Source organism: Pseudopodoces humilis, chromosome 17, assembly GCF_049639895.1.
Source record: "Pseudopodoces humilis isolate 2021_Gansu_Grassland_sample_001 chromosome 17, ASM4963989v1, whole genome shotgun sequence".
In the NCBI taxonomy this organism is placed as follows: domain Eukaryota; kingdom Metazoa; phylum Chordata; class Aves; order Passeriformes; family Paridae; genus Pseudopodoces; species Pseudopodoces humilis.
In genome coordinates, this window is record NC_142216.1 from 893337 (window position 1) to 905812 (window position 12476).

At 54.2% G+C, this 12476-nt stretch overlaps 1 protein-coding gene across 4 annotated transcripts in view; it reads right to left on the minus strand.

The window, feature by feature from the left end:
• The window catches only part of ARHGAP26 (Rho GTPase activating protein 26), a 99343-nt gene that overhangs the window by 47203 nt on the left and 39664 nt on the right, over window positions 1–12476 (minus strand). For all 4 annotated transcript variants that reach the window (XM_088063710.1, XM_005523708.3, XM_014253152.2 and 1 more), the window contains exon 12: window positions 3198–3234. In XM_088063710.1, coding sequence (XP_087919836.1) covers window positions 3198–3234 — 37 coding nt within the window. The remainder of the gene's footprint in view (window positions 1–3197; window positions 3235–12476) is intronic.

Genomic DNA, 12476 nt, shown 5'->3' on the forward strand with positions numbered 1-12476 from the left:
TTTAACTTTTAATGAGCATTGTAAAAGCTTGATTTCCCCCCTGTCAGAACATCTGCTCTTTAGCTCAGTCATTTACCAAATGATTCAGCTCAGCAGTGGCCCAGATCAAAGGCAGATCTGGATCTACTCTTGTCCAGATCCCAGCTCCATGGAATTATCTGGGTTTGAAAAGCCCCCCCAGGACATCAAGCCTAGCAATTCCCCCAGCACTGCCAAGGCCTGTCCCCAAGAGCCAGATCCACAGGGCTGTAAAACCCCTCCAGGGATGGGGACCCCCCCTGCCCTGGGCAGATGGGCTGCAGAGCCTTTCAGAGAAAACACTTCCCCTCCAATCTGAACTCTCCGTGAGTGGAAGAGCCTCCCTTGAGGCTGTCCTTCCTCAGGGCAGGGTGTGAGGCTCAGCTCCAGGCCAGCCCCGTGTCACAGCTCCTCCTGCAGCAGCAGCATCCAGTGCCCAGGGAGATGCACTGCCCAGGCTGGAATCCATCCCAGGATCACTGCACATCACCTGTGCAGCAGCTGCTGCCCACACACCCCACACTCATCTGACCTTCCAGCAGCATCACATTCCAAGTGCTCCTAAATTGCTCTCATCCCCTTCTATTTTTGCCTGGCAGATTATTTCTGTTTAATCCATCAATTCCTTTCCTTTTTGCTGATGTGACACATCAGAGCACTGGGGAGGGGGCAGGAGGGCTGAATCAGCTCTGTCAGCCTGCCTGGCTCCAGCTGTGTCAGGGCACAGCAAGGTCAGAGCAGCTCCTCTGCCTCCCCACCACACACTCCTGTGCCATGGAACCACCTCTGCCTTGAATTCCTTCAAAGACATTTTGGAAATAAGAACCACAGAGGAGGGAGCAAATCATGAAGCAGAAACCAGAGGAATGAGCTTTCAAGTCTTACCAGAAATGAGTTCTCAGTGCCCTAATTACCAGTGAGCTGCCGAGACTGGGAGAGGAAGATTGAGGGTCAGGGTAGGTTGGAGAAATGAAGTTTTTTCTGAGGGGGGGCAGGCCCTGGCACAGCTGCTCAGAGAAGCTGTGGCTGCCCCTGGATCCCTGGAAGTGTCCAAATCCAGGCTGGAAAGGGCTTGGAGCAGCCTGGGAGAGGGGAAGGTGTCCCTGCCTATGGCAGGGAGAGAGGAGCTTCAAAGTCCTTCCAGAATATTCTGTGATTCCATGCCTGTGACTGCTGGGAAAGGCCAGGGCACCCAAGCAGACAGGGCAGCCAAAGGGACTCAAGGTCTGTGAAGAACTTGTGAAAATAAATACTTTGATGGGGTCCTGAACTAATGGGGAACCGACTGGATGTGGCAGATGGAGAGGGAAATGGTGGGAAGGAAGAGAAAGGAGGAATTTTGTGCTGGTCCATGAAATAAGCACAAATAGCCTGGAGGGTTTGCTTCCACAGAGCAGGGCAAGTCCTTCTGGTTAACAAACTAGAGCATCTGAATTCCCCTGGCTCTCATGGTTCAGTGACACCACTCAGCCCCTCTGCTCCGCTTCCTCCCCCTCCTCAGCAGAGCAAGATAAATCACACAGGCCCACGGCCATCTGGCCACACAGCAGGACAGAGAACCCAGCAGCTCTGCAGAATTACAGTGTCCTGAAAGTGCCACCACGGCACTGTGAGGTCCTCTGAGCCCCCCACGAGGGCAGGCAGGATACAGAGCTACAGAGGCTCCCAGGGTCAGGAGCTGCATCCGGACCCTCTCCATCACCACACTCGTTCCAAACCCTCATAGGAAGATCCTGTATCAAGGGCTGCTGGCAGGGAGCCAGCTGCTGAACCAATTTCACAGTGGCTGGGGAGGCAGGCACTCTAAACCAGGGATTTCATGAGGCTGAAGCAGTCAGACAACACCAGTGGCAGCCCCAGCCCAAGCAGAGGGTTCAGAAGCACCTTCAGCCAGGGCTCCCAACCTGCTCCCAGGACCAGGAAGGACAGACAAGCAGCAGACAAGGAGCAGACAAGCAGCAGACAAGGAGCAGACAAGGAGCAGCTTTCTCATTTTTAAGAGAGACCACCAGCATGGTTTCTTGGGCCAGAGCAGCAGGTACAGAGCTGGCAGGGCCAGTGACAGCCCATGGCCAGGCACACAGAGCTGAGCCACTCCTGGGCCCCACAGCTCACAAACTCCTGGGGAAGAGAGACCAGAGGAGCTGCTCTAGCACCGCTCCTAGCCCAGGGCCACTGGCCATGCTGCCCTTCCCAGTGTGAGGCACAGCACTGAGCCCTGCTGGGATCACCTGGGAGGCACAGAGATACCTGCAGGAAAAGATGGATGTGCAGCTGATGCCAGAGAGGATCAAAGGGAAGGAGAAACCACAGAGGAGAGAGCAGAGAGGGGGAAGAGACTGCTTTGTGCAAGGGCTGAAATGGGTGTGAGGAACATTAGCTGCAAATTATAGCAATTATTGAGAGAAAAATGCTTCGGCTCCAGATGAAAACGTCGTGTCTGGGGCAGCACCAAATGAACCAAGTGCTGAACGTCAGCCCAAGCCCAGCCCTGCCTGCCCAGTGGCTTTGAGGGAAGGAGGGAAGGGACTGGGGCTGGAGCATTGCAATTATGGCAAATCCAGCCTACTGGGAAATGGCTCAATTAAGGGTTTTAAAACACAGGAGGTAAGAGGCAGGACCAGGTGCAACTGCTCCTCTAGGAAGAAAAACAAGTGCTTTGACCCAAGGTTGATTGCCTGCACTACAACAAAAAGAGCTTTTTTTATTTTTAAGGGTTCTTGCTGACAATCTTGACAAGGCAAGACCTCCTTACTCCTACACGTCTGCTCCAGTTTCCCTTTGGAAAGACACGGTCACCCTGCACATTCTGGCTCAGAGAGAAGAGCTGGCTGGTCCCAGGTGTCACCTGATGCCTCTGCTGAACTTCAGGAGCAGGTCCCAAGGCCACCAGACCCCTGCACACGGTGTGGGGCAGGAGGGGAAACACCCTGAGGGGCGCAGGGAGCTGCCTGGCACTGCTCTCCGTGGCCCCAGGTCCCACCAGCAGGTTTCTGCCCCTGGTCCCTGCTGGGTGCCACACTCAGCTCTCCCTGGGGCCACCCTGGGTCCCCACACTGAGCCCGGTCACCCCCCAGCCCCGGGGAGCCCAGCACAGCCCAGTGCCACCAGCATCTCCTGCTGACCCCTCCCACAGCTCAGCCACCTCTCCGGGGTCAGGCTGGAGAAGAAATACTCACTGCCTTCGCTCTGGCTGTCCTTGTTCGAGTTGTACACCTGGAAAACACAAGCAGAAAGTCTTATGAAGAGCCTGGCTCCAGCTGGGGCTGCTGGCACAGCTGGTGTCACCACGGTGTGTCTGCTGCCAGCACCTCCCCCAGCAGCCAGGTCCCCAAACACCAGCATGACCTTCTGCACACAAAATCTGGGCTGGCCCAAATCTGGAGTCACTCTAAAATAACTGACTAGGACAGCTCTTAAAATGAAAGAATGCAAATGGGATGGACCAGGTAAAAACAGAAATTAGAGGTTTCTAAACAAAATGAAGGTGAGGTTGGACTAGATGACCTTCAAAGGTCCTTTCCAACCCAAACTCTTCCATGGTTCTATGGCTCCTCTCCTGAAAGACACATAGAGAGGATATAAACTTAGAGCAAAGCAGGCAATTCCACCTTGGGCCTTACAGGAACCTCTGGTAGGTGTAACTCAGGCAGGGAGCAGGTACCACCCTCCTCAGGAACAGCCTGAGCAAACGAGCCAGGCAAGGAGCAGGAGAGGGAAAGAAATGCCATTAATTTGGAGAGGCCAAGAAGTGCAGCAGGACGAGGCACTGAATGCATCCAGCCACCACCAGGACTCCATCCCAAGCCTCTCCAGCCTTCAAATATCGATGCTCCTCCTGCCACCCCCATCACCACCACAGCTTGGCTGCTGGAGATTAAAGTGACGTTTCAGTGGATGCAATAAAAGGGAAAACACTGGCAGAAGGTTTTAATCACGATGAGAGGGCACTTTAAAAGCCCAGGATAATACCAACAGCAGCTGTAAGCAGATCAGCCCTCAGACAGGTTGTATTTCTCCTGCTCAACAGAGTAAAATGGTTTAAAATAATCCTTCAGTGCTCAGTGTCCCACCAGGAACACGCACACACATCCCAGAGCTCCAGCAGCACCCTGGATGTGGCCGAGTGGGCACTGAGCAGGACAAGAGGCTGCTGAAGCTGCTGGGAGCAGGGATGGGAACAGGGATGGGAACAGGGATGGGAGCAGGGATGGGAGCAGGGATGGGAGCAGGGATGGGAGCAGGGATGGGAACAGGGATGGGAACAGGGATGGGAGCAGGGATGGGAACAGGGATGGGAGCAGGGATGGGAACAGGGATGGGAACAGGGATGGGAGCAGGGATGGGAACAGGGATGGGAGCAGGGATGGGATCAGAGATGGGAGCAGGGATGGGAGCAGGGATGGGAGCAGGGATGGGAACAGGGATGGGAACAGGGATGGGAACAGGGATGGGAACAGGGATGGGAACAGGGATGGGAACAGGGATGGGAGCAGGGATGGGATCAGAGATGGGATCAGAGATGGGAGCAGGGATGGGAGCAGGGATGGGAGCAGGGATGGGAGCAGGGATGGGAGCAGGGATGGGATCAGAGATGGGAGCAGGGCTGCTGAAGCTGTTGGGAGCAGGGCTGGGAGCCCCCTTGCCGAGGGAGCTGCCCCCATCACATGCTGCTCCCGAAATAGCCAGCGGGCAAGGCAAGCTTCCAAAGGCCGTGTTGATAGCAACGCTCAGGCAGCAACGGAGCGGGAGAGGCTGCGGGCAGGGCTCTGCTCCAGGGGATCCTGACACCAACAGGGATGCTCTGAGCTTCCTGTGGGGTCCCTGCAGTCGGCATCTCCCCCAGGAGCTCCAGGAGCTGCCTGTGATGTTCTCAGAGGAGCAGAGCCAGCGGCAGCCGGGCTCGGACGCTGCCGGCGGGGCAGAGCTCTCTGTGCTGCTCACCCAACGATCCCCAGCATCAGAAACACCCTGCAGGGCTGTGTGTCACAGGGCATGTCCCCAGGGCATGTCCCCAGCAGGGCACATACACAGATTCCTCCCCTGGAGGTCACCCAAACATGAGCCACTCCTGCGCTCGCCCGTGCGGGCACCGGCCAGAGCACATCAGGAGTCCTTGGATCAGCTCCACCACCCAGGACAGGCTCAGGAAGCACAAATCTCATGCAGCAGCTCAAAACTGGGGTTTGGGCAGGGACAGATCCCTCCAAGGAGCGTCTTCCCCCTCCCAGGACACCTGGCTACGTAACACAAGAGCGAGCAGAGATGATTGTTTGCGGGAGAAAATCCATCAGCCACATCTGGCGAGCGGGGGATGATTCAGCAGCAAAACCAGCTGCTGTCAGCAAGTGAGTTTTCCTCTAGGAACAGTGTTTATATCAAGAAAATAAAATAAGTGGAAAGAGGGAAGGAAAACGCCTGCAGGCTCCCCGACAGCAGCAGCCCTGCAGCCCCACCACGGAGCCAGCCTTCCCTACGGAAGTTCGGAAGTTTTCCCCCGACTTCAGCGCCTCTGCTGAGGGCTCACCGAAGGGACAGGGGGCTCAGCCTGCTTGTGATCCTTGGGATCACACAGATTTCGTGCCCCACACACAGGTAACACTAAACACAGCAAAGGATCAGGCTTGGAGCAAGCTGGGATAGGGGGAAGTGGAGTGAGAGGAGCTTGAAGGTCCTTCCAACCTCAACCATTCCAACTCCCAGTGCACAGCAGCTCCAGGGGCATCCTCTGCCTGCACATTTGCTCCTCCAGTTTGGATCCATGAAACAACAGAAGTTATTAATCACCAGAGACTGCTCTTAAAACAAGGGAAAAGGGCAGACAAGGAAACACAAAATGCTGTTGCCATTAATTGCAAAGTGTGCACACAACGAGAGGGAGGTTCCACACCGAGGTCAACAGCAACCATAAAGCACAGAGCCACTGCCACCCTACACCCATCTGATGGAGGAGAAACCTTTTATCCTTTGTCTCTGTTAATCCACTAGCACAGCTCTACACCAGCAGGGTTTCAGCCAAGCCCCAAGTCTGTAACATCCCTTCCTTTTCCAAGAAATGCTTTTCCTATACTGCCTCAAATCTTTTAGAGGGAGATTTTTCTGGGTAAGAGAAAGTTTCCAAGTATGAGGAAAGGGCTGCTGTGTAAGAGGTCTGAGAGTGAGGCTCCTCCAGTGCCCCAAGGGTCACCCCTGCTCTGCTGGCAAACCCCTTGGGCTCCTGCCTTGGCAAAGGTCGCTCCTGCCCAGCCTGGCCCCAGGGATGTTGATATTCCACCCTTTCCAAAACAGCTCTGATAACAGGCAGGGCTCAAAGCAGAAGGGTGCATTTGAAGATTAAGCCCCACAGACACGTCAGTCAGTTCATGGACCAGCCCCCCTTGGGAAAGGGGGCAGAATTTTGCAGAGGTTCTTGCAATTCCCCACACCACACACAGCACCGAGCCCAGGGCTGCAGCACCTCGGGAGGGACGGGCTGGGAACCCCTTGGAAAAGCTCTTGGAAGCCTCCTCCAAACAACTGCCAAGGGCTGGGCTGGATTTCCCCTGCCCTCAGTGTCTCTCACAGGTATCTGCACCATCCCCGTGGCCAGGCTGGCCGTGGGCTCACAGAGCCAGCTCTGGGCCAGGGGCACCAAGGGTGACACCTCTCAGGGTGACACCTGGCAGGGTGACACCTCTCAGGGTGACACCTGGCAGGGTGACACCTCTCAGGGTGACACCTCTCAGGGTGACACCTCTCAGGGTGACACCTCACAGGGTGACACCTCACACGGTGACACCTCTCAGGGTGACACCTGACAGGGTGACACCTCTCAGGGTGACACCTCTCAGGGTGACACCTCACACGGTGACACCTCTCAGGGTGACACCTGGCAGGGTGACACCTGGCAGGGTGACACCTCACACGGTGACACCTGGCAGGGTGACACCTCTCAGGGTGACACCTCACACGGTGACACCTCTCAGGGTGACACCTGACAGGGTGACACCTGACAGGGTGACATCTGACAGGGTGACACCTCACACGGTGACACCTGACAGGGTGACACCTGACAGGGTGACATCTGACAGGGTGACACCTCACACGGTGACACCTCTCAGGGTGACACCTGGCAGGGTGACACCTCTCAGGGTGACACCTCTCAGGGTGACACCTCACACGGTGACACCTCTCAGGGTGACACCTCTCAGGGTGACACCTCTCAGGGTGACAGCTCTGCCCAGGACAGGACAGGAGCTCTGCACACTCACACACACATGGCCCAGCACCAGGCCAGACAGTAAACCACCATGAAATGAGTGTGTTTTTATGCCCACACGCTGTTTTTCCTGTTGTTCACACGCTCTGGAGAAAACAGCCCAAAACCCAGAGAATTTCTCATGAAATAAAAAGCTTCTTTCACTTTCCAGTATTAGTCACTGCCAAAGGGTGGGAAATCAGAGAGAGGAATCATTGCTGGGAGGTGAAGGGCCTGTGGCCCAGGGACACGTGTGGGAACAGGCTGGGTTATAAAACTCCCAGAATCGGGACTGGTGACTAACGTGGAGACAAATCCCTGCCCTGCAGCGCTGAGATGCTTTAACCTCTCGCTCGCACTAATTATTCTCACTTGATTGTATTTCCAGAGCCAAGATATCCTTACCAGGCAGTTTCAGAAGTGATGTGCATAGAAAAATTATACATTAAGATAGCACAGAACTTACAGACCTTGGTGTCTTGTATTTAGTTTTCTAAACTCCTGCTGTAGATGGTCAAATATCCTGAACAGAACCAGACTGTATAACTTTTTTTAGCAGAAGCTACCGCTGCTTCATTCCTGCAGAACAATTGCTGTTTGGAAGCTTAAAGAAGGCCTTTACGAGCTATTATTGAAAAATTCCAAGATGCATCTGTAAGCAATCCAGAAAGATACATTTTATGAGAGCAGTTACAACTCATGACTACTTTGACACTTGCACTATGCTCAATTATGAACTTGATATTTAAGATAATTCTTTAAAGAACCACTTATTTCCTTTGGTGAGACATTTCACCAAATACAAGCTATGTTTTGCAGAGGAAATGGTTTTATAGGGATGATTAAGAGCTCTGTGATGTTTCAGGGTGTGGTAGAGGAGCACACAGCCCAGGAGGCAGCTCCTGCTCCCCTGGAGCCGCAGGGATGAGCTCAGGGATGAGCTGGGGGTCACTCCCTCACTCACTCACACCTTCCCCCAGCACAGCCCAGCGCTTGCTCCTGGCCCATGGAACAACGCCTGGGCAGGAGCAGCAATGCAGGTGCTGCAGCAATGCAGGTGCTGCAGCAATGCAGGTGCTGCAGCAATGCAGGTGCTGCAGCAATGCTGCAGCTGCTCCTGCCCTCTCTAAATGCAGCCCTGCCATTACCTCACACCTCGACACTGGAGCTGTGGATCATGCAAACATGAGATGTGGATTTTCCTAATCAGAAATCCTTTAAAAAAATCTGGAGCCTAAAATACTCCTACAGCCACTGACAGCCAGCATCTGGAGCCTAAAACACCTCTACAACCACTGATGGCCACCACTAAGAGCCTAAAATACTCCTACAACCACCAACAGCCAACACCCAGAGCCTGAAACACCCATGAGACACCATCCAGAGCCTGAAACACCCCTCAGACACCATCCAGAGCCTAAAATAGTCCTACAGCCACTATTCATCACCTGATGCACTTTCTGCTTGTGCACAGATAAAGCAGGAATTCAACCCATCAGTTTTCCAGCCTGATCCTAAACAAGCTGCACACATGAGGTGCAAAGAGCAAATGGGCCTGTGAGTGGCCCAGGATGACACCGGATTGTGAGAAAAGAAAAGGAAAAGGAAGTAGCTGGGGGTTGGAAGGGGAACTACAAAAAGATGATGTTGAGTAATTTCATTTTTATTTCCTCATTCCAGGGGTCACACTGCTGCCCATGGTGTTCATTAACCTCCACATGGGCTATGATTTCCTATGGCACTTGTTTCATTTTAAGTTTCATTCAGTTTCATTCAAAGTTTAAAATCCAAAATGGCCCAACCTAAGCTGCATCCCTCGGAGGCTGCACGGTGTTTAGCACAATTCCCAAAACCCTTCAAATTCCAACACTGGCATGAAATTCTGCCCAATGGCTAAAATCTAGAGGGAAGGATTGTCCAGCTGCTCAGAGGAAAGAGGGGTTTAAGGAGACCAAGAGGCCAGCAGCCCTGGTTTGCAGAGAGGGGGATCTCCACTGGAGAAGGATTTCAATGCCCTGGCATGGAAGATTCCACCTCACACTCCTTTCACTGGTGCTGGGACCTTCCCTTCAAGCCAGACTTTCCATTTGGGCTCTCAGAATGGGCCAATCCTGCCAAAATTCCCTGGTCTCCCTGGGGGAGCGTGGTGTTTGCAAGGTCCAGAGCAATGAGAGGAAACGCTGCAGTGTTATGCAATTTCCTTGTGATTCATATTCAGAAATCCTCAAAACAGCCAGGAACGAGTCTTTCAGCTTTCAGCTCGAAAGATGCACAAGCCCAAGGGGTATAAACAGATATGATATTCCCTCAGAACTGGTAGCCCCAAGCTGCTTCCCAGCCACGCTGGGACACGGGGAGCCTTGGGCAGGAGGAGCACAGATATTCCACACCAGGGTTTTGCAAACCTCTCCTAAGGGCAGAGGGGCTGAGGAGCAGCTGGAGCCCGGCCGCCCTGCCCAGCCCAGCCGCTGCTGGGTGTCTGCAGCACCCCGAGCTCACAGAGCCTGGGCCCGGCAGGGAAAGCTGGGAATGCTGCACATTCCCTCCTCCACAGCTGCCCCACGGCAGCAGCAATCGGCCTTTCCTCACTGGCCACAGGGGTGTGCCTGGTGCTGTCCCCACGGTCCCCAGCGTGTCCTGCAGGGCACAGGGATGCCCAGAGCGGGGATGGAGCTCTGGCACCCAGAGATGCCCCAAGCCTGGGGCACCCTGTGCCCTGTCCCTGCAGCCACAGGGAAGGGCTCAGAGGGAGAATGGAGAGAGGGAGGAAGAGTGAGAGGGCCAGGCAGGTGCCACAGCAGGCAGGACCCTGCAGCCCTGCCCTGAGCTCGGCACTGCGGAGCTGCTTCCCTGGGACACGGCCCTGGAGCAGCATCCCAGCAGAGCTCATGTACAAAAAGCCTATTTCCTTGTTAAAAGCAGGACACCTGGCAACCTTGATGAAATCAGCCCTTGTTTCTGGCTCTGCCTTATCAACCCTGTTCTATTTCTGTCTGAGAGCCAGGTTTTTGTACTACAAGCAGGATTTGCAGAGCTAGACTACACTGTGTTGTGGTTAGAAATAACCTTCCTTGCTCTGAGAGCCAGGATACAGATAGGAGTATGATCTCTCCCTGCCCACTTCCCCTCTCTGCAGCAGGAGGGGAGGGAAAATTAAGCCTTGCTTCCCAAGTGGAGAACTTGGCAGGGCAGCAGAAACCCACTGTGAAATGCTGGTTTATGTCATGCAGACGAAGCTGTTCATTTGCAAGAGGGTGGCCAGGGACCCTGGCAGCTCCTTCCTCCCTTCCTTCCTTCCTTCCTTCCCTCCCAACCTACTGTTCATCACAGTCAGAGTCAGCTCCCACCTCATGTCCCCCTTTCCCTCTCCTGCTCCTTCCTCCCAACATAGATTTCAGCTTCAAACTCATACCCTGGGCATGATTAAAGGACAGAAAACAAAAAATCTACCAAAAATGAAGCGTCTGGGGGGGCTTGAATCCTGTACATGGGTCTTGCTCTTCTGTCCCTCGGAGCTGAGCTAAAGAATGGCTCTAATTAAAAACAAACCCACATTTTATTACAAGTGCAGGCATTCCCAAGGGCCTGTGGAGCCGAGGCCAGCCAGGCTCCCCGCCAGCCAGCTGGGCTGCTTAGCTCAGCGCCGTTATATAACTGCATTTGTCACCCAAGGAAACAAATCACCTGGGTCAGAACAAGGGAAAAAACTACCTGGCTCAATCTGTCAGCTTCCCATGGCTCACCCTGCAAAGGGAATGCAGCAGCAGCCGCTCTGGGGGCTGTGTGGGGCGAGGGGAGCAGAGCGCGGCACATACGCGGCAATAACGCGGCTAAAGGTCAACTGCTCCAACAAAATACGTTTTTGGAATAACTAAAGCGCCTAAAGTCTCCCAGAGCAGCATTTTCAAGCGAGTCCAGCAAAGCAGACATGTTGGGATCGCTCAAATAACTGATTAAAAGTGAAAATTTCTACTGCTCTAAGCTTCCCCCAAGTTTTCTAGGATGCTTGAGCAACAGCTTGCACATCCTCCTCCGGCAGCTCTGCCTGGAGCCCGGCCAGCCCCAGCCAGCACACACGCCCTTCCTCCTCCCAACGTCTGCTGACGAACACAGGCTCTCAGCACATCAAAACCAGCCTAATTTTAAATGACAGTGTCATCTTTATTTTTAAAATAACTGTAACACAGCCGTGCCTGGCGCTCCTCCTCTGTGAAAGAGTTTGACACTACCCGGGTGTTCTGAGCAAGGGTGGCGGCTTCGTGCCAGGACTGGAGCTTTAAGGACTGGGACATCCCTGGGGTGAGACCGCTTTCAGTCCCCCATGTGCACACCTGGGACACGTGTGGGGCAGCACAGGAGCTGGGGCTTGGGGCAAGCAGCAGCAAGGGGACACAATCCCATCCCTCCTCTCCCACAGACTCCCATGAGCCCAGGGGGGCTGCAGAGGTTTCTTGGACCAATCCTGGGATGTGGCACAAGGGTCCCTCTGGACCTGGGAGCCAGCCTAGCTGGGCTTTAAAGGCTCCTGGTGTCCCTCTCCAAAACTGCAGCAGCATGTTTATCCCTCTCTAGCCAGGACCTGAAATTCCACAGCACTCCCAGCCCCCCTGGGAAACCCTCAGCCCTGCCTGCAGCCACCCCAGGGCTGCCAGCACCCACCACCACATTTCCACCATCCAACAAACACTGGCTGAGACACAGCGTGGGACACATCTACCTGCACCCTGCCATGGCCTGAGTCTGCAGCCTGCCCTGCTCCTGACCCCAACCCTTCTCCAAACCCTGCTGCTGATCCCAGCCCTGCTCCAAACCCTGCTCCTGATCCCAGCCCTGCTCCTGATCCCAACCCTGCTCCTGACCCCAACCCTTCTCCAAACCCTGCTCCTGATCCCAACTCTGCTCCAAACCCTGCTCCCGATCCCAGCCCAGCTCCACACACTGATCTGCCAGGAATGACAAACCAAGGGTAAATATAGAAATAAAATTATCTAAACAGAGTCCAAAGACCTTCTGGGGCTGCAGCTGGGAGAAGAAAAGCCCCTGGGTGAGGGATGGTGGTGGGGCTGCAGCAGGACAGTAAATCACTCCTTAAAAGCAAATGTAAGGCCCAATAAAGGAGGAAATAATGGAAGGGGCTGGCTTTGCGAGTCATTGTAGCATGAACCATTTACTTTAATTTTTAATTTAAAGTAGGAAACAATACTCTAATAGTCTATTTAAA